We start from the raw sequence: 20718 nt of genomic DNA on the forward strand, positions 1-20718 counted from the left end.
ATAGGTTTGACAGCCAGTCTGCTATTTCAGCTGCACTGCTGCACTCTGAGTTACTGTTATTCTCCACTTCATTACTATATACCCCATCTTCATTATTCCTATTTTATTTGGGGGGAGTGTGTCCAAGTTTGTATGGCAGGTGCACTCACCTGTTTTTCATACACACACAAACACACACACACACACAAACACACACACACGTGTGTTTTCCACATTATTGAGACATAGTCTCTCAATGAATCTGGAGCTTGCCACATAGCTAGATTAGCTGGCCAGTGAGGACCCAGGATCCCCGTCTCTGCCACCCCAGCCCTGGGGTTATGAGCCTGCACAACCATGCTTGATTTTGACATGGGTGCTTGAATTTGAACTTGGGTCTTGGTGCTTGCACAGTAAGTCATTTAACCACTGGGCTATCTCCCCAGCCCTCTGTTTTACTTTAATTAGAAGAACATCATAACTCCTTTTTAGTTCTTAGAGACACATGGCTATTATTCTTCAGCCTCTAATGTTGCAAAGTAACTTTTAAAAACCTACAAATTCATGGAAAGTGCTACTTTGGCTATCTCCAAGTTCTGACAGTACTCTCCTGGAACAGGCATTTTTTTCATTGTCCTTATTATTTCTTTGAATTACAAGCTATTCGGAAACAAGCATATTGATTTTCAAGGACACGTGTATCTAAATTAATGGTATTATAAGCACAAAATATTGAATGCTAAAATTTTATGAAACTGGTTGTAGTTGGTCATAATTAAATATTCTTTGTATGTTCAAAAAGAATAATTTGGTTGTGGGGTGCAGTGTTCTATACCTGCCCATTACATTAAGTTTACAAACTTTCTTATCAAAATCTTTCTTTTTGTTGATTTTTCTCTGCTCTTTGAACACCTACTATAAATTATTTCAAACAACCCACAATGATAATGGATTTGCTTGTTTCTTTAGTGATTCTTTTCTTCTTCCCCCCCCCTCTCTCTCTCTCTCTCTCTCTGCTTACTAGATGTTAGATATGTATCAGTATAAATCAATTTGAAATTGAATTGTCCTTGTATCACTTGGTGACTCTTGAAATCAATTTGTCTAAAAGTCAATGTTGATTGCTATAATACAGTTACGGCTTTTGTGTGTGACTCAAGAACCTGTCACTAACTTTCTATGTGTTTCTTAAAGGAATGTTACTTGTGACAAGCATCTAACAGGGCTTTGCTACTTTATTTCATACAACTAGCCTCTACCGCCTGGGTGTTCTGTCAATGTATGTGCACTGAATTACCAGTATCTGCAGTTATTACTTACTGCTAACTGCATGCTATTTATCATGTTTCCTTTCTTTTTCTTCCTCATCTTCTGCTCAGCTTTTTCATACTGGGTGTTTATTCTCATCCTCTTTTCCTTCTTTTCAGGTTACACTATTTCTAATCAATGCTTTTACCCCAATCCCAGTTTTATTCAGTATGTTTACACCCACTGGCATTTATCTCTCTGTTTTTCCATTCTTTCTGCAATTCCCCCTCCATCTGAAGCTACTTTCCCTGTCTGAGAAAGAGACAATACTCAAGAGAGTAGCAGTGAAGCATGATCATGGTTAAAGCGCTGAGGACTTCACTCAAAGACATGTCATGTCCAGGCTCCACACAGCTCAGGGAAAAAGGACAAGATGAGGGTAAATGTGGTGGTGAGCCCCAGAAACCCAGCACCTAGTTTCCTTCCAGCACATGCACAGAATACTGCAAAGGGGCAGATGGGCCAAGGGCAGACTTTCTGCCCCATACTGACCTAAACTATTTTTGAAGTTGACACTCTAAAGTTCTATCCACATTTATTAAGAATATAGGAGCAAGAGAAAGATGATGTTTCTCTAACTAAAGCCAGCCCATGTTAGGAAAGCCGGTTATCAGGCCCTTCTGAAGCCCTCAGTTTTAGTCTCGCAGTTGCCACACAGGACACACACAGCAAGCTGAACTCTTGATGAAGTGAAGTATAAAGGAGTCCAGGCAGACAGTGAAGTCAATCAACTTTAAAGTTAAAAACTTAAGCATACAGTATATAGCAACAGAGAACACAAAAGACCTTTTTAAGCATAAATTGGATTACAAGAAATAGTTAGAGAAACAGGCACAAAGATAAATGACACACTCATCTTTACGTGAGAAACAGTAAACACAGAGGTCAAGACATGATAAAAGCTTATTTTCCTACACACAAGCCCTTAAACAGGCACTGGTTTTAATGTGTCTTGTAGGAAACAATGTACCTCTAAAAGGAGTTTGCTTTGTAACATCCTTATGATTTGTTAGATAAAGCCTCACTCACACAGCCCAGTTGACCTTAAATTCATGATCCTCCTGCCTTGTCTCTGAGTGCTGGGATTAAAGGCCACCACACCCAGCCTGTGTTCTTTTGATTGAATAAAAGAATAATATGCCAGTCCAAGTTACAGTATATTGAATATGAAGCATTAATGCAAATTTTTATTTTATTTGGAACTGGAAGATTTTTAAAATGCCTAATTTAATTCAAATAATAAAACAGCTGGATCACTTACTCCCTTCATTTCTCACAGGTAATCAGACACTGGACCGTGACAGTGCAAGAAGACAAGACAGGACAACTACAGCGATCACGACTATATCCTAGCACCTATGAGAAGGAGGCAGAAAAATTCCTGGTTTGAATCCAGCCCAGACTACACAGGCAAGTTGTAGCAAAAGCCTGACTTAAAACAGATAAATAAATTAACTAATTTGAAAAGGCAGGAATTACCTAATTATAGTTCGTTAAATATGTAAGGATCAATGTCGAAGCACAATGTGGAATTTTATTCAGAGACATTAATAAATTGTAGAAATAATTGCTTTAGTTTGCTTTCAGTTGCTGTGCTAACCCTTTCTGACCCAAGGCAACTGGAAGATGAAGGGTCTATGTAGCTTGGAGATCATAGTTCATCATGAGGAATGCCAAGGCAGGACCCTGCAGGCAGAAATTGAAGCAGAGGCCATGGAGGAGTGTGTTACTCACTGGCTTGCTCTTCGTGGTTTGCTCAATCTGCTTGCTTATACAACCTAAGACCAGCTGCCCAGGAGCAGCACTGCCTGCAGCAGGCTGGGCCCTCCCATACCAATCATTAATTAAGAAATACGCTACAGACATGCCCACAGGCCAACAGGTTCCTTTTCCCCAGATGACTCTAGTTTGTATCAAGCTGAAAAAAAAAAAACCTAAGCATCCCAATAAACAGGCATGATTTAATAACCAAGAGCACAGAGCACTGTGTCTTTGGAAACCACAGTTAATGCCAGTAGAAATACCTCATTCATTTAAGAGGCTTGAAACCCTAACATTTGTTTGGATTGTCATCTGACCTGGGAAGAAAACAATGCAAGTACGCAATTCCCCCATAAGAACACAAAGCACAAACTCACTGCCAATTGGTAAATAAGTTTCAGCCACCAACACTGACCTAAGTAAGCTTCTAACAAAGTAATCCTCTCAGTGGCATGAGGGTGGCAGTAGAGACAGCAATGGTAGGGACAGTACCATTTCAAAGCAGTGGCTATGTAAAACTGTCAGCACGATTAGACTAGGTGAGCAGCAGGAAAAGAAGGATTAGCTTCTACTTTCACAGTATTTTCTACTTTTAATAATGCAAACGCGTTAACATTTACTACATAAAGAAACATTCCATGATGAATTACACAAATGTAACAATACAGATCTTTGCTTCAAGACCATTGGCAGTTCCAAATCACTCTCAAGACAAAATCCAAACTCAGTTGTCAATAAAAAACTTTTTCTTCATTTGCTTCTTCCTTAGCTTCCTCCTTAGTTACCCCTGCTCATCCTACATGACTCGAGCACAAACGTCTTCAAGTTCAATATGTGGGTGTGTCTCATGAAGCCAGCTGCACGAATCATTTCTCTGCATGGAGTGCCGTTATCTATGCCATCACCAGGACAGTCAGGTACATCCTCTAAGACTCGCCTCTAAACACTGTCCTCTGCATGTGGGATGGGACCAGTTACTAAACTAAACTCTTGAGTTTAATTCTTGTATTATTTCTCCTATACTGTAAGCTTTTTGGTTGGTACACAGTAATCTACCATATCATTTCCACAAAAGGCAAATGAAGGCTAAATGATTTATTGTTCAAATTTCATAGGCCAAATAATATCAAATTTAATATTATAACCTAAGACTTTTATTCCCCATTCAATGCTTTCTTTCTATAAATGTACCTATAGACCCAAATCAAAAGTAATTGCGCAATTATATGTAGAATGTCCAAGACAGACACAAAAGAAACATAAAAACATGGGACACTTAAAACAAAAGCAAGATATCTAAGTGCTAAGAGATTTTTCAAAGAAAATCAGTAATAAAATGAAATGAAAAAGCTAGAAATAACAAGGTAGAGAGTTAAACTAGTGATAGTACATCTTTTAGAAAATTAGGTTGTGTCAGAAGAAATATACTGGTCAACTTATCAAATTTTTTCTCTTTAGCTGTAACAAAATGAGGTATAAGATATATAACCATAATAAGTAAAATCAAGTGCTTATGCCAAAGAACTTATGTCCCTCAATGGACTCAAGATAGGTGGCCAGTTTAATTCCTCTGTAAAGTTAGAAGGTATGCAATGTGAAAGGAATAGTGCTGGCTCATCAAAATCATGCAGGAAACAAGCCAGCAGATAACAACCCAATTCTGCCTACCCACTGGCTCCACTTGGGCAGCATGCTCTCAAACGAGCCTTACAAAATCTTGAGCTCATGATGGCACATGCCTGTAAGTTCAGAGTTGGAGAGGCAAAAACAGAAGGAATACTGGAGTTTGCTGGCCAGCCAGCCTAAGTAAATGAGAGACTCTATCTCAAATAATCCATGAGGCTCAACCAAAGAGGACAGCAATGTTGGCCTCTTCACTCTACAGGCATTTATGCACAGACTCATAAGCACACATACACTACACACAAAGAAAACAGAAAAAAGTTAGGCATTTTTGGGGAGGGGTGCCTTTTGCAAATTACTGAAAGCAGATTCAGGCATTTATTGATCGAGATCAAAACAGAATACAGACAAAAATTAACATAAAATGCACGATAGGCCTAAATGTTATTGTTTTAAAATTCTAAAGTATTTTAGAAAAAATCTTCACTTTGATCAAGGAATAAAGCTCAAAAGAATAAAATCATAAACTTGTAACAAAAATTAAAAACTTTAAAGATAACATTAAAAATCAAAGGCTGTTCCAGAAAAGGCTAAACTCTTTTAAATACCTATATGCAATAAAGAAACTGAGTCCAGAAAATACAAAGAACTCTTTCAATTCAATTATTGAAAGAAGAAATCTATTTTTTTATTATTATTAAAAATTTCCGCCTCCTCCCCACCTCCCATTTCCCTCCCCCTCCCCCCACTCTCCTTCCCCTCCTTCTCCAGTCCAAAGAGCAGTCAGGGTTCCCTGCCCTGTGGGAAGTCCAAGGTCCTTCCCCCTCCATCCAGGTCTAGGAAGGTGAGCATCCAAACAGAATAGGCTCCCACAAAGCCAGTACATGCAGTAGAATCAAAACCCAGTGCCATTGTCCTTAGCTTCTCAGCAGCCCTCATTGTCCGCAAAGTTCAGAGAGTCCGGTTTGATCCCATGCTTTTTCAGTCCCAGTCGAGCTGGCCTTGGTGAGTTCCCATTAGACCAGCCCCACAGTCTCAGTGGGTGGGCGCACCTCTCGCAGTCCTGACTTGCTTGTTCATGTTCTCTCTCCTTCAGCTCCTCATTTGGGCCTTGGGAGCTCAGTCCTGCGCTCCAGTGTGGGTGTCTGTCTCTATCTCCATCCATCGCCAGATGAATCTTCTATGGTGATATGCAAGATATTCATCAGTATGGCTATAGGAAAGGGCAATTTCAGGCTCTATCTCCTCAGCTGTCCTAGGAACTAGCTGGGGACATCTCCATGGATACCTGGGAACCCCTCTAGAGTCAAGTCTCTTGCCAACCCTAAAATGGCTCCCTTAATTAAGATATCTTCTTCCCTGCTCCCCTATCTACCCTTCCTCCATCCCAACCATCCCATTTCCCCCAGGGTCTCCCCATCCTCCCCTCCTCACTTTTCTCTCCCCATCTTCCCTTACCCCCACCCCATCCCCAAGATCCCAATTTTTGCCTGGCAATCTAGTCTACTTCCAATATCCAGGAGGATAACTATGTTTTTCTTTGGGTTCACCTTCTTATTTAGCGTCTCTAGGATCACGAATTATAGGCTCACTGACCTTTATTTATGCCTAGAATCCACTGATGAGTGACAGACATAATTTGAAAGCATTTAAAAAAAGGAGATTAAATGACTGAAATGGCACATCCCTGTCATTTCTTCACACACCTTTATTCGCCAGTGAAGGCCAAACCAAAGCAGCAGAGTGCTGTCACACCCTGATGAGAACACAAGCACACTTCTGGAAAGACACAGCAAGCAGGACGTCTCCGTGACAGTGGGAGGCACTTTACCTCCGGGTAGCTTCTTATCAAGTCAGCCTATGCCTAATGAATGACCAGCCATTCTTTTAATTGTACAAAAGAAATGTCAGCACATGATCCCATAAAACCTGTGTGTGTTTACAGATTTAATTACAGCAAACCCCACAAATAATCAAAATAAATAGGTCAACTTTAGATGAATAGCTATACAAAAGGTATTCTGTTCATGTAGTGGAATACTACTCAGCAATCCAAAAGAATGAACTACTTATTGATAATATGAATTTCAAGAACACTATGCAAACCAAAATGAGAAAAGGAAGGAGTACACACTGCCTGGTAACAATTCTAGAAACAATAAATCCAATCTCTAATGAGCAAAAACAGACAGACCATTGATTTCTTGGGGACCAGAAGTGAGAAGTACTGGCTGCCATTTGGCACAAGGGTACTTCTAGGGATATAAATTGCAGTGGTGGTTATAGAAGCATGTAGGTATACAGAACTCTCTAAAATGTACAAGAATGTATCTTATCGCATATAATAGCATCTCAATAAAGTTTATTAAACCATACCTACTGATCCACATATGGCTTTAACTTTTGTCTTAGGATTGTTCTGATCTAAACCATAAGAACACGGTAAAATAAATCTGTATTTTCAAAATATTCCAAGTCAAATGAATGTATGAAAACCAACAGGCTCCTTGCATTCTAAAGTGCTCAAACTGCTTCCTGGGGCTTTCGTTTTGATTTATGAAACAGAGTAACAGTGATATATTATTTTTTAATTCCATGTCAACATTCACATAAAAGTGCTTCAGTATCTCTACATATAATGTACCTCAAGAACTGAGTCCAAGATAATCCTCTTTGGGCTAAAAGACATCTCAAGCAGCATAAGATGTTGTTTCAGGGGGCTGGAAAGATGTCTTGGGGGTAAGCATGCTTGCTAACCAAGACTGAGGTCCTGAGTGTGGATTCCAGCATCCACATGCAAAGGGTGAGGCAAGGCCTATGCCTGTAACCCCAGCACTATGGAGAGACGGAGGGCAAAACCAGGAAGATCTCAGACTTGCTGGTTGTCAGGTTCAGTGAGAGACTCTGCCTCAAATGAATAATGCAGAGAGCAAAAGAGCTTTGAAGACACCTGCTCTACTCATCTGACACACATGCACGTGCACAGGCACAGTCACCCACACACCCATGTTCACGTATAAAATACACGCATACATGTGAGGGGGGCATGGAGCTTCAGTGTAAGTTTTTCATCTAGAGCCTTCATAACGAAGCTTTAGACCCATAATGTACTAGTCTATTGCTCCTTCCAGAACCAGTCAGCACTGACAAAGTCACAGAAGCAGTGAGTGCATTCTCCAGCAGCATCCTTTCAGATAGTAGTTACATTAGTTAGGAATGGATAAGAAATAGTCAAATGATGTAAGATGTATTTAAAGCAAATACATACAATTTAAAGTAGCATTTATTGAATGCTTAAAACACAATAAATATGCTGCTTCATAAACCTTTTTTAGGCATTCAAACTCTGAGATTAACATTCCAGTGGAAAGCTAAGTCACTTGGCTAAGACAACTAGTAAAATACAGGATCAGCCCCAGATTATCCTTGAAAAAGAAACACTGTATCTATCCAAGTACAGTAAACCATGCCTATAGTCTCAGCACTTAGGAGGCGGGAGGATTAACACAACTTCAGGACCAGTTTGGACTTCTATATGATAGCAAAAAAAAAAAAAACCAACCAAAGTAAACAAACTAAAGGTTCCATTATGTTCAGAAGTGACCTCCATAGACACAAGAGACCTAAATATGAAGGAAAAGTAATAAAACTAATAGAAAATTTTTATGAAAGTACTTTTAATCTACATATTAGGTATCATACTATCCACAAAGTCAAAACTTTGATAGATGTGAGTTAAGATTAAAAATTAAGATTTTCTGTGCCATCATCAAAAATCAACAGATGATTGACATATTTGGAACTATCAGAATGACTTCACAAAAAATAATCTAAGATATCAATAGAAAACACAAGACAAGCAAAGGGAAACCCAATTTGCTAGCCATGAATATGCAGTAATGATCAACTCCCTAGTAAAATGAAACCACCTTGACATCCTATTTAACAGCTATCAAAATAGCAAAATTGGGGCTGGAGAGATGGTTCAGTGGTTAAGAATGCTCTTCTAGAGAACCTGGGTTTGGTTCCCAGTATCCACATGGAAGCTCATAAATGTCTATTACCCTAGTCCTAGGGGACCTGATGGACCCCTTCTGGCCTCCAGACACCAGACACATAAATGGTGCCCCGACACACAAGAAAGCAAAACACTCCTGTCTATAAAAAGAGAAATTTTAAATTAGAAGTACAAAATGCAGGACACTGTACAATACCATACTCTGGAAAAATTCTGAAATAAGACAGTCATATATTGTTGGTGAGTGTGAAGATTGGTTCTGCCATTTTCAAAACAGTATGTCAGAATTTAGTCACTATCCCCAGAGAAACTTCTCCGCAGGCCTTCCTGACACACAGGGAGATGTGTATGACGGGATCATTTGGAGCCAAGAGTTAGAGACCAACTGGGATCCAACACTAGAGGAACTCCTAACTAGTCAGTGCTTTGTTACACAACTGAAATAACTTCAGGTAGAAGTAACCATAAAAGTACCTAAGATTGGCACAGTGAAGGGCAGGAAAGAAGCTGTAACTAGAGCAGAGAACAATGCCATCCCAATGAGAGAATTCCTCTAAATGAAGTTAAGCTGAGGGAAACAGCTAAGTCTGTTAGGTGTATGCAAATGCAGTAGAAATTCCTTTGTGCCAAGATGACTGAGCATTCTATAAATATACGAGAAACACTGTCATCCACTTGCTTGTTACAAATTCAGATGAATATACTCAATAGCCTAATATCAGGAACGTGAACTAGGGCTTAGTCTGAGCTAGCTAGAAATACAAACGTGGCAAAGTCAGTTGATGCTCCTCTTCATTCAAGTTTGTGCATGTGTGCTCCTGCCCCACCCCTTGCTCCCTGACCTTCCTTCCCTTCTTACTAATCTTGCCTCCCTTTCTCCTTTCTCTCCCTCACAAGTTCTCACTTTGTATCCCAAGATGACAGTGTCAAATGCACAATCCTCCTGCCTCAGCCTCCAGAATTACAGGATTATATAAAGCATGAATCACGCTAGTATATTTTTCTCTTTAAAAAATGTTTTGATGAGTCTCCCAAATCCTTCCAGCTCTAAATATATACTCTAAATATATACTACTTTATTGTCTTAAATGTTAATTATATGGAGTGATTTTCCTTTTTTCCACTTTCTTTGTTCAGTCACATTAAACAAAACCCCTCAAGAGTATATGGAGAGATTCAATTTAGAAAAGCGAGCTAGTAACTGTTCAGTACTAGCCAAGCAGTGGGAATGGCAGGCCATCTTGAAGCATATACCAATGGTAAAGAGGGATTAGTATGATATAGTCCTGCGCCACATGAAGATGTGTTCATTGACAAGTTTCATCTCCAATAGTGGTGCAATAAGACTGTACTGTCCAGAGACATGACACAGTGCTCACTGTGATGGTCCCACAATAAAACAACGTAGGACACATTTCAAGAATGTACTACTCAGTGTTGGGGACAAAGGGAGAAAGCATCAAAGAGATGGTGATCTTCACAGTTCATTCTAGAATTTCCCAGAGAGCACGGTTAACTTAAGCCCATGTTCTGACACTTGTTCCATTAAGGATTTTACTCATGCTATCCACACATTACTGTATCTGTCTGGAACTGATGGGGAAACCTTGTTAGCCGATTATCTTTAAGAGGTGGATCCCAGTTAAGGCGTGGCTTTCTGGAGCCCGAGAGAAAACTGGGGCAGGGACCAGGTGCTCACTCTTGCTTGCTCTCTCTCTGTCTCTCTCTCTGTGTCTGTCTGTCTCTGTCTCTGTCTCCATCTCTCTCTCTCTCTCTCTCTCTCTCTCTCTCTCTCTCTCTCTCTGTGTGTGTGTGTGTGTGTGTGTGTGTGAGAGAGAGAGAGAGAGAGAGAGAGAGAGAGAGAGAGAGAGAGAGAGAGAGAGTCCCACGGGGCACAGCTGAGATTGGACTTCTCATTCCTGTTTCGTGAGTTTCCCCTTATAATAAATAAAAATATAATTGTTTTATCCTTTGGCTAGCCTGGTTATTTCCCAAATCGAGCTAGTCTCTGCATGGAACTGCACTGCAAAGTCTCCCCGCAGTTTCCATCTAAGCATCTCAAATATCACTTCATCTGCATCAGTTTTCTGAAAAATGATTCTCCTTTGTAATAAAAATCAGAATTTTTGGGTGGGGTATAGTTCAGTAGTAGTGTGGTTGCTCAACATCCTGTGTTCAATCCCAGAAGTTCAAACAGAAGTGTAAAATTTCATTAGAATGATTAATTTTAAGCCAGCAAGCTAATTACACTTTGAATACTATCTATTTAACAATAAAAACAAACCCCCAATACTGCATTCAAATAATTCAACAGTTCATGAACAGAGAAATCAAATGTATGTTAGTGACCATGAACAGTAATAGAAATATTTGAAGGGGGTCCCCATTTTATTAAAAGAAAGCCAGAATTAGAATATCTGAAATACCTAAAATATGAGCTGGGGAGAGGGTTAGTTCACCAATGTGCTTGTCTATAACATCCTGAGATTGGATCCCCAACAGCCACATCAAAGCCAGGGATGTGTATAATCCCATCACTGTACAGGTGGGGACAGGAGGGTCCTAGGGCTCCCAGGCCAGCTAGACTAATCAATTGGTAAGACTTCTCTCAAAAATAAGGGAGAGGAAACTGGAGAGATGACTTAGAGGTTAAGAGCACTTGCTGATCTGACAGTTATAATCCTACCTGTTTAGAAAGCTGAAGCGGGTATCACAAGTTCGAGACTACCCAGGGCAACTTAAAGAGCCACTATCTTTAATTTAAAAACTTTAAAAAGGGTAGGGATGTAATTGAGTGGTAAAATACTAAGGAATAAGCATGAGGCTGAGGTTCAATCTCCAACACTATAATACATACATAAATAAATCAATATTATGATATAATCAGTAACCCACTTTCAGGTTAAGAGTAGTATAATTTACCTCTGTTAAGTTTAAAACTCAGAAAGACATGCTCTCTTTATAGTAAGAATCTTCATGTGGTAAAACTGATGTCCGAGGACTGCTGCCTTTGGGCCTTAGAGACAGTGCAGCCGGCCTTAGAGAAGTGCTCGCTGCTCTTCCAGAGCACCCATGTTCAGTCCAGTGCCCTCACCAGGGGTTGTAACTGTCTGTAACTCCATCCCCAGACGATTGGATCACATCTCTGGCTTCCTCAGGCACCCATATGCACATGTACAAACCTATACACAGACACACATAATTTAATCTTTTCTTTTTAAAAAAAATGTTTCCTTTAGAAATGCAGTATTCAAAACACTGTTTCATATAATGGGAAGATTATTCCCTCTGGTAGTGTCTACACAAAGATCAGATTCACCTGTTATAAAATTTCTCACTTCTCCTCAGAAACTGCAGCAAAATGCAGCAGTTGTATTTGCTATGTGTTATCTGGGCCACTCCTCTCAAGTCTTAACCACAGAGCTCACAGACTTTAAAATATAGTACACAATTTATGATTACCTAGTAATATATACAATATCTACCTTCGCAAAGGATAATTTTGAAAGTAATTTTATCATATACCCCAACCAGGGTGCTTGTCTAATTTAACCTTTTTATTTTTATTTTAGCTTGCATCTCTATAAAAGTGAGCAACAGATCAGCAGTCATGGCATATGAAACCATTTCCATCTTAAGTGTTATTTCTGTGTTCGTGACACACTTTAGCCTCACTGGAACTTTGGCAACGAATGCACATCTTGCAGCATCTGCATGCTTTTTCTTCTCCTCTCACTGCGCTCAGCTTAAGCACTTCGGAGCAGCAAGCAGTGCAACCCCACGTAACACTGCATCTGTGCTTACATCGGACTCTAATCGCATGCTTGGAAGGGATTTATAAAAGAGAAAGGAAAGGAGCAAAGAAATCACTGTGAGAAATATTCTTGAATATTTAAGAAATATACCCAATACAGTTTTCTCATATTTCAAAATCACTAAAATTACAAACACAGAGATTACATGATTTCAAAAATAATGAAGGCTATACAAAGAAACAACAAAAAATAATTATTCTTCATGTTTTCATACCAGGGTCATTATGCTTCCAGTTTATAATCTACTTTCGATGTTTGGCTTCATGCTAGCATTTCATACACTATGAACTCTGATAAGTTCCTTAACTCATAAAAACAAGAAATGAATTATACTCATTCATGGAGATCTCAAGAAGTAGGATAGTACAAATTGAAGAGACGCTTGTCAAGAATGAAAATGGTATTTACAGACACAATCCATAAGAAGTTCACAGTCTTACCTGACAAGTCAGGTCAGCCCTACTTAATTCAAGACCAACAGTGTGACTGCTGCATTGCCATTGCAGCAGGGCCGCAAGTGCCATTCTGTAGCTAGGGAAGAAATGCTTCTAACCTTCAATCCAAACGCAAGGAATGTTTAAGGATCATGGTACTAACATAACTGCAGGGACGCAAAGTAATAACATAACTACTTTAAATTTCGTGAAATTATTTATAAGCCAAAGAAATCATTTCAGTGTACAGGGTTTGCTTAAAGTAGTAATTATTTGGATATAACCAACCAATTAATAAATTATTAAAGCCTAAAAACATTGTACTTCTTAATTTATAACTGATGAACTCAAAAGTAATATGCTTCCAGATTCTTCACTAAAGGTAGGCATAGGATGACGTAGGTCCATTTACAGGAAAAAGAGAAAAAGCAAAGCCTACAACCAACAACAGACAACTAGCATCTACCTTAGTCTCCCAACCCACCACAGCCCTAAGTTTACACAAGCAATGGGAAATTACTTCCCAGTACCATCTATCCTTAATTGAAGCTTCTTTTTACCACACCTAACCATGGACACTTTTAACATTTGAAAATGTGGTTTTCAAGATTCATACTATAAACAACAACAACAATAAAAGGTTTAAAAGGTGAGTATGCAAAATAAATACACGTAGTCACTGCATTTTCTTGCCAAAGTCTAAAACCAAACTTTTAATAATATAACTGTTTTAATGCAATACCAAAAGCACCAATTTCAAGATTTTTGAAGCTTGTGAACACATTCCTACCTCTTTCTAGTGTCTGCAAACTACAAGACACTTAGGTTGGTTTTAAAGATTCAGAAGGACACAGCAAATTCCCCATCAGCACAGAAGACGGACAAGCTTGGGATGCTGCACCAATAGTTGTTTTTGTTAGCATCCTCTACTGGTGGTTTCCAAAGACAGCAAGAAGAAATGGTGCTAATGATAGAAAGGTATGTGCCTGCTATTCCATCTAAGGTGGATTAGTCAGCAGGCAGTCCCTGGGAGCTAGAGCTCATTTGTCAAGAATAAAATGGGGGAACGTCAAATAGAATAGAATTTTGGAAAAGAGAAAATATTTTTAAATACAACAAAGCATTAAATTATAAACAGCAAAAATCAATTCCAGCAATTCTAATGCCATTCCTTTAGATGGCTAGCATCATTACAATGTTCCCACACAAGGTTCCACGATTTAGGCAGGTCTACTCAATTGTTACATTATTTGTTAAGTTACAGCTTCTGATGCTGTCATCAGTATCCTAGCCTTCAGACATATTCTAGGAAGGAAATAAAAATGTTTTATTGCTGATCTAGCTGTAAAATCTATATACCTTATTTAAAAATGAATATAAACATAATTTATACATAAACAACATAAAATATCTCTAGTACTATCTCCCGCCGTATACACTACTATTTAAATTTAATTTAAATGAATTTTAAGAGTTAACATCTTTCCAGATAATTCTCTCCTAAAGCATCTGCAACTTAAATATGACTGCGTTGCTAAGAAAAATCAACCAGCACCTACCCCCAGGTTTTACAACACAATGCATATAACTTCAATTTTAATTTGCAAAAATAGCAGGCTAAATCAAACAGCATGGCCGCAACAGTCAGCGATGGATGAAAGCATTAGAGAACAAAAAGAAATACAAAGAGAGAGCCAAAAGTGATGAAAATGGAAGATACCTGTGGTAGTACAGCGCTATCTCACACACCTTTTGTTTTCTCCCAGTAATGCATACTGCAGTCAAGACATTTCAGGCTCAAGAGCCCCAAATCTGTTTTTCTAATATTAAACACAAAGGAAAAACACTAACAGCAAGCGTGATAAATAAATCCCTCCCCTGAGAAGGAAGGCGGCAAACAGGAGGGGGCTGACATACATGCAGGAGAAAACTAAATACCATCTTTTTTCTACCTGCACAAGTTGCCATTTGCTGCAGCGATCAAGAATCTCTTTCCTGTTGATTTCAAGCACCTTTCAGAATAGCTTTCCACCCTTATGTCATCTGTTGATATGCCTTATGTGTGTGATATTAATATCACAGAATCTCTAGGAGAAAAATCCATTCTTTCCTGTTCAGGTAAACATGTTTACAGCAGCTGCACAGACGCTGGGTGGTTCAGACTCACATGTCACACACATGTCGTCAGCAACAAGAAAAGCCCCTTTCTCTGGCGATCAACATTTTAAATAAGGTAAGGGCAGCGAGCAGCCCTTTCCTAACCAACTTACCTTTCATAAAGCCACATCAGCAATAGCGGCAACAGCTCAATGTAGAACAGACACTATTTGATGCTAGAAGCAGGAAATTACAATTGCGGTAGCCTGTGCTCAGGTCCTTGCCACAACCAGTAGTCACCTCTCCACAATGACGCTACCCAGCACACCTTTCCCTCCGAACGAACACGCTTGTCTGAGATGCAACGTTTATCTGAACAACTGAAAATCATTCATGGCAGCAGAGATTTTAAAGAGGGTTCAGATATATTCAAAATGTGTTTACAACTGAGAGGAAATCTCTTTGGAACAGCCTAAAATCTTCGTATCTGCTTCTAGACAGGAAATCCCACACAAAATCTAAAATTGCCAGGAAAGGTTACAAAACCTGGCGTTTGGCATACCGGAGGGGAGGGAGCAACACAAACCGGGAGGGGGTGGGACGCGCGGGGGGGGGGGCGCCAGGGTTGCCACTTAAACAGGATTTCCTAGTTCTCCGGACGCCACATCGATGCCATCAGGGGCGCATTTATTCCCCCCCATTCTTAAAAATTCGTCATTCAACACCCCGCGGGAGCCCCACGGAGCCACCGGGTGCGAAAGGCACGAGGAATTCCTTATATAGCAGCGGCCGCAGCAGCACAGGGCTGTGGCCGCCCATCACCACACACAGGTACCCGGGCGGGGGCATCCCCCGGCCGCCGCCGCAGGGACTGTCCAGACAATGACCAGGAGCAGACGGCTGTCCGCGCCGCTAGCCGAGAGCACACACTCGCCTAAGAGAGGCACCATCCAGCAACTCCTGCGTCTCCCCACTCTGGGAGAGCCCACGATGCACCCACCGATTCAGGTCGGGGTGCCGCGCTCTATCCTGATGCCTGTGGCTTTCCCTCTTTCTTAAAAACAAAACAAAACAAAACAAAACAAAACAAAACGACCAGTAACAACAACAAAAAAACTCTGCAGTCAGGCCGAGGAGTGTGTTTCCCTGGCACATCCGCGCAAATCAATACCCCGCGCAGCTGCACCGCTAGCCGGAGCCCCGTGCGCCCGTCGGGCCGCCCTCCCCCTCCCCCACCAGCCCCACTCGCGACCCCGAGCGCCAGTCCAACTCCTTTATCTGCCCTCGGCTCGCGCGTCCGGCCCAGGTAACAACTTCCCCAAACCGAAAGAGCCAAAGCAAGGCGCATGCACACAGCCCCGTGCCCGCGGGGACCCGGTCTGCCAGGGCGTCCCGACCTGTCTGTGCTGCTTCCCGGCCGCGAGCCGCAGGCGGCGAGTCCACGCACACGCTCGCCCCACGGCAGCAGCTAGGAGTCGCCCGAGCCTGCTCGGCTCCAGACAGGCACCGCACGCGCGGGGTTCCAACCCCCCGAGCGCCCGGCCAGCGGCGGCCCCGCGCGTCCCCATCCCCGCCCGCCCGCGAGCGCGCGGGGCGCAACTTTACCGCGGGCTCCCGACCCGACGCGCAGCGCCCGCTCCCGCGCACACGCGCGCACGGCCGACACGCAGCCGACACGCAACCGGCCCGCGGCCGCCCGTCCTCTCCCGCCCGCGCCCGCTCCGCAGCCCGCGCCCGCCCGCCGCAAGTTTGTTCCCCGCCGCCGCGGCCTGCGCGGAGGGAGGATCGCGCGCGGGGAGGCGCCGAGGGGCGGCAAGAGTGGAGAAAGTGCGGAAAGAAGCAACAGCCGCTCCACCCGCGGGCGGAAAAGTGGCCGGGCGCGGCGGCGGGATGCGGCGCAGCTAACGGTCCCCGGCGGCCGCGCGAGCCGCTAGGCGCAGAGGCAGGTAAGACATAACGGTCCAGGACGGCGGCCGCGGCGGCGGCAGCGGGGCGCACTACTTTACTTTCCCACTCCACTCGGCCCGGCCCCGCCGCCGCCCCCGGCCCGCTCGGCCCCGCGCCCCTCTCCCGGCCGCCCGCTGCCCGCCGCTGCGCCGGGCCCCTCCGCCACTCACCGTTATTGCGCCGCGGGTTCGCCTGCTTTCTGCGCTTACACCTGGGGCCATCCGCCATGATCCTCTCGCTTGTGTCTAAATGCTCGAGTCACCTCCTCCCCCTCCTCCCTCCCTCCCTCCCCTTCACCCCCCCACCCGCCGCCTCCACCCCTCCCCCTCCCCACCGCACCTGGTTTACGACACTCGCGGCTTTACGACATCACCTTCCTAACACCTAGCGGCGCTCGCTCTACGGCCGGAACCTTGTTGCTAGGGCCGGGGCGGTTTGCGGCAGCTTCAGTCGCTGCGGAGTTTGAATCCCGGAGGCGAGGGAAAAGTTTTGCTCAGGTGTGGTGGGGTCACGGAGGAGGGTGCGGGGGCCCTGGGGACGGGGCCCGGAGGCAACAGGGCGGCCTCCTGGACCAGGTGGAGCTGGCGGCATGAGCCACACCCACGCAGACCCCGCGCGGACGGGTGCGCACTCCTCGGGTCCCGCGCGCTCCTGCTGTCGGTGCGGCGGCCCGCGCGTGCTCGCCGGGGACGTGGACAGCGGGGACGCGCTGCGAGCTACCTGGCTAGTTCTGACTCCCTCCCCTCCCACAGAATCGCGGGTTTCCCCGGTCTACCCAGACGGGAAGTGACAGCACTTGGGTTGAACTTCAGCTGGACAGAGAAGGAGGCGAGAAATTCCGCTCTCAGGAAAGCAGCATGAGTAATCTCCGCACCGTGCCAGGCTCACTTCCTCATCTGCGCCTAGCTCACCTGCTGTCACCTTGCCTACCCCGCCCTACAGGGTCCCAGGGTGGCCAGGCTCGTGGGCATTGCGACTTGCATAAACAACCCTGGGGAGCAGGCCTGGAATCCTGTAATCTGAAACGTCCAGAGCGTGAGGCAGGAGGATGGCCGAGAGTTCAAGGCCAGACTGCCCGACAGTGGGACCCTGCCTCAAAATAACTACAGCCTCACACACGTCTGAGCTGTATAATGACCTCAAGGCTAAAAACAAGGCTGACTAGTGTTCGCTGAGGCTGATTTTTATCTTAAGCCCTTGACTTTATACAAGACCTAAATACTTTTGTACCCGTCTTCAGTAATTAGGATTTAAATTTACCTCTCTCTCTTTCAAAGGAGGAATTGTATGGGACAACTTTATGAGATAAATGAACTAAGCCATTATTTTAGATATGTAGTTATTGTTATTGTATAAAGGTGAGACTTATGGATAGAAATAACAAACATCCCATCCCATGGAGTATAAGAAATAATTCTCCCTCCCCCCCCTCCCCCCAAGAAGAAACCAGCACAGAGCAAGTCCACGAAGGCTCCTTGGTAAGGTTTGCCTACTGATTTTGCCATGCCTTAGGCAGGATATTTTATTGTGTAACTAGTCATGGTGACATACACTAGCAGACTTTGCTTGTGGGAGGAGGAGGCAGGAAGGTCATGACTCTCAGGCCAACTACATAGTGAGACTCTGCCCCCCCAAAAAAATCCTCCAGCCCTCAAATGTTAAAAGAGTTATTAAACCGAAGTAAGTGTACAGCCGAAGTCCAGTAATGGAAAGGTGCTGGCTGTAGATGAACACCCCCCACCCCCGCTGCGTCTGAATAATGGGACTGCACATGTTCTTTGCACATCAGATCTGCAATCACTGCAAAACTAGACTTCTTGGTCCTTGTGCATACTGGCAGTGCTTCTTTTCCTCAGTACCATGTTAGCTGGAACACATTTGTGTCAGAATGGCACCCTTGGGTTAGTGGCCTTGGATCACCTGTAACTCAGCCCTTGAGCTTGGGAGCCCCATTCCTTAGCATCCTGAGTAGCTAGCTGGAATCTCAAGAATGAGCCATGGCCTGGCCTCATTGCTTTCTCAATCAGATCATAGACTTTTGTCTTTTACCAGAAATTGTCTAGTTTCCACTTTCTACAGCCACCCTTGTTTCCAGCCTCCCTTAAACTTGGGAGGTGTCACCCATCCAGCCCTTTTCCTCTGCTCTTCCTCAGGGTCACAGTCACAGGCACACGAAAACGGCACAAGATACTTTGTTCCTTCAGTGGCTACTGACTTAGTGTGTGGGGCTGTTACTAACTCTGGGGACATCAGATGATAAGACTTGCTATTTCTGTGTCCTCAATACTAGCAGAGTACCCAACTGCTTAGTACCTGTTGAGTAAATATTTCTGAAATAAGTTTTATCTAAACTTTCTAAGCCTGTTCTCCTCAATGAAGTGAAGGGTGTCTGTCTTTATCACATTCTTAGGAACAGTTGAGGCTGAGTGTGAAAAGTATTGCCATTCATGTCCATGCTAATCTTGATCTTAATCTCTCTCTTATCTTTTTCCTTTTCCCTAAATAATTACTTCTGCTAAGTTCTATTTTTAAAATGTGCACAGGAAATATTGGTAAGCCAAATTTAATACAAAGTTTAACTTTTACAAAAGCCTCTGATAACTTACAAATTAAATGTTTGACTTTATTTATAGTTCCATAATGTTATTGAAGATACTTAAAATCTATACTAGAAAGAGCAGACAGAAGTCTCAGAATATAAAGTATTGTTTTAAATCTGATTCTTGTCTGATAGTTATATTTTAACCAAAGCACAGGGCGGGGGGAATCTTTGGAACCAACTTATGAAGGAAGTACCTATTAAGATTTAGATTAAATCCAGCTTTTGGGAGATGGAGGAAGGAGAATCAGAAGTTCAAGGTTATTCTAGGCTATATACTGAGTTCCCGGTCTGCATGGGCTGCAGGAAACCTGTCTCAAATTAACAAGAGTTTAGATAAAGGGGGTAAGGAGACATGCTTCATGTCTTCTTCGCAGTGACTGACACATCACAGAACATGCCTTCAGTGTGTGCTTTGCTCATGTGTTAGTGAAATGTTAATACTGCTTTGAACACTAGGATTGTATATGTTGAACAAGAAATACTGTAAAAACTTGTATACTTTTACCCAATCTTGAAATGCCAAGCTTATTCAAAAGACAATAAATAAAAAGAAATACTATAAAAAGTGGACTACTGTATTTTCAAAATTTATGAGAAAAATTGTAAATGACTGGAATATTCTGAAGTTCGAATCGGATGTTGCGCATCAAGGACACCTCACTTTGCAGGGCATTTCTGAAGTGTGACCACAGTTCTCCAGACCTTGCCAGGTTTCAGTGTCTGTCAGTGCCGCTTCTCCCAGCAATACCGTTCCCACACTGCAGTTTAAAGTGCAGACAGTGAGCTCATGTTGCCTTAGCTAGGGTTCCTGTTGCTGTGATAAACACCGTGACCAAAGAGAGCTTGGGTGCTGCCTGACTGTTCCATCACTGTGAAGAGACACCATGGCCACGGCGGTTTTTAGAAAAGAAGGCATTTAACTGAGGGCTTGCTTACAGTTTCAGAGGATTAGACCATGATCATCTTGATGGGTAAATGGACAAGCATGGTGCTAGAGCGACAGCTGAGAACTTTACATGCTGACTCAGGCAGCAGGCAGAGAGGACGAGAAGCTGGGCCTGGCTAGGGCACATTTTCAGTGACACCTTCTCCGACAAGGCAATACCTCCTAACCCTTAAGTAGTTCCACTCCCT

At 43.0% G+C, this 20718-nt stretch overlaps 1 protein-coding gene and 1 long non-coding RNA gene across 3 annotated transcripts in view; one reads left to right on the forward strand and one right to left on the reverse strand.

Moving 5' to 3' along the window:
- Zeb1 (zinc finger E-box binding homeobox 1) overlaps positions 1–17254 on the reverse strand; it is a 176545-nt gene extending 159291 nt beyond the window's left edge. Inside the window, exon 1 of one of the 2 annotated variants that reach the window (XM_038333109.1) lies at positions 17153–17254. In XM_038333109.1, the coding sequence (XP_038189037.1) occupies positions 17153–17210 (58 nt within the window). In that variant the 5' untranslated portion in view covers positions 17211–17254. The remainder of the gene's footprint in view (positions 1–17152) is intronic. The other variant, XM_038333108.1, reaches the window with a different exon arrangement.
- Positions 17255–17345: 91 nt separating this feature from the next.
- LOC121677212 lies at positions 17346–20154 on the forward strand. Its single transcript, XR_006020833.1, has 2 exons — positions 17346–17479; positions 17735–20154. It is a non-coding gene; the product is annotated as an uncharacterized LOC121677212 (long non-coding RNA).
- The last annotated feature ends 564 nt before the right edge of the window (positions 20155–20718 follow it).

Source organism: Arvicola amphibius, chromosome 6 (assembly GCF_903992535.2).
Source record: "Arvicola amphibius chromosome 6, mArvAmp1.2, whole genome shotgun sequence".
Classification (NCBI taxonomy): Eukaryota; Metazoa; Chordata; class Mammalia; order Rodentia; family Cricetidae; genus Arvicola; species Arvicola amphibius.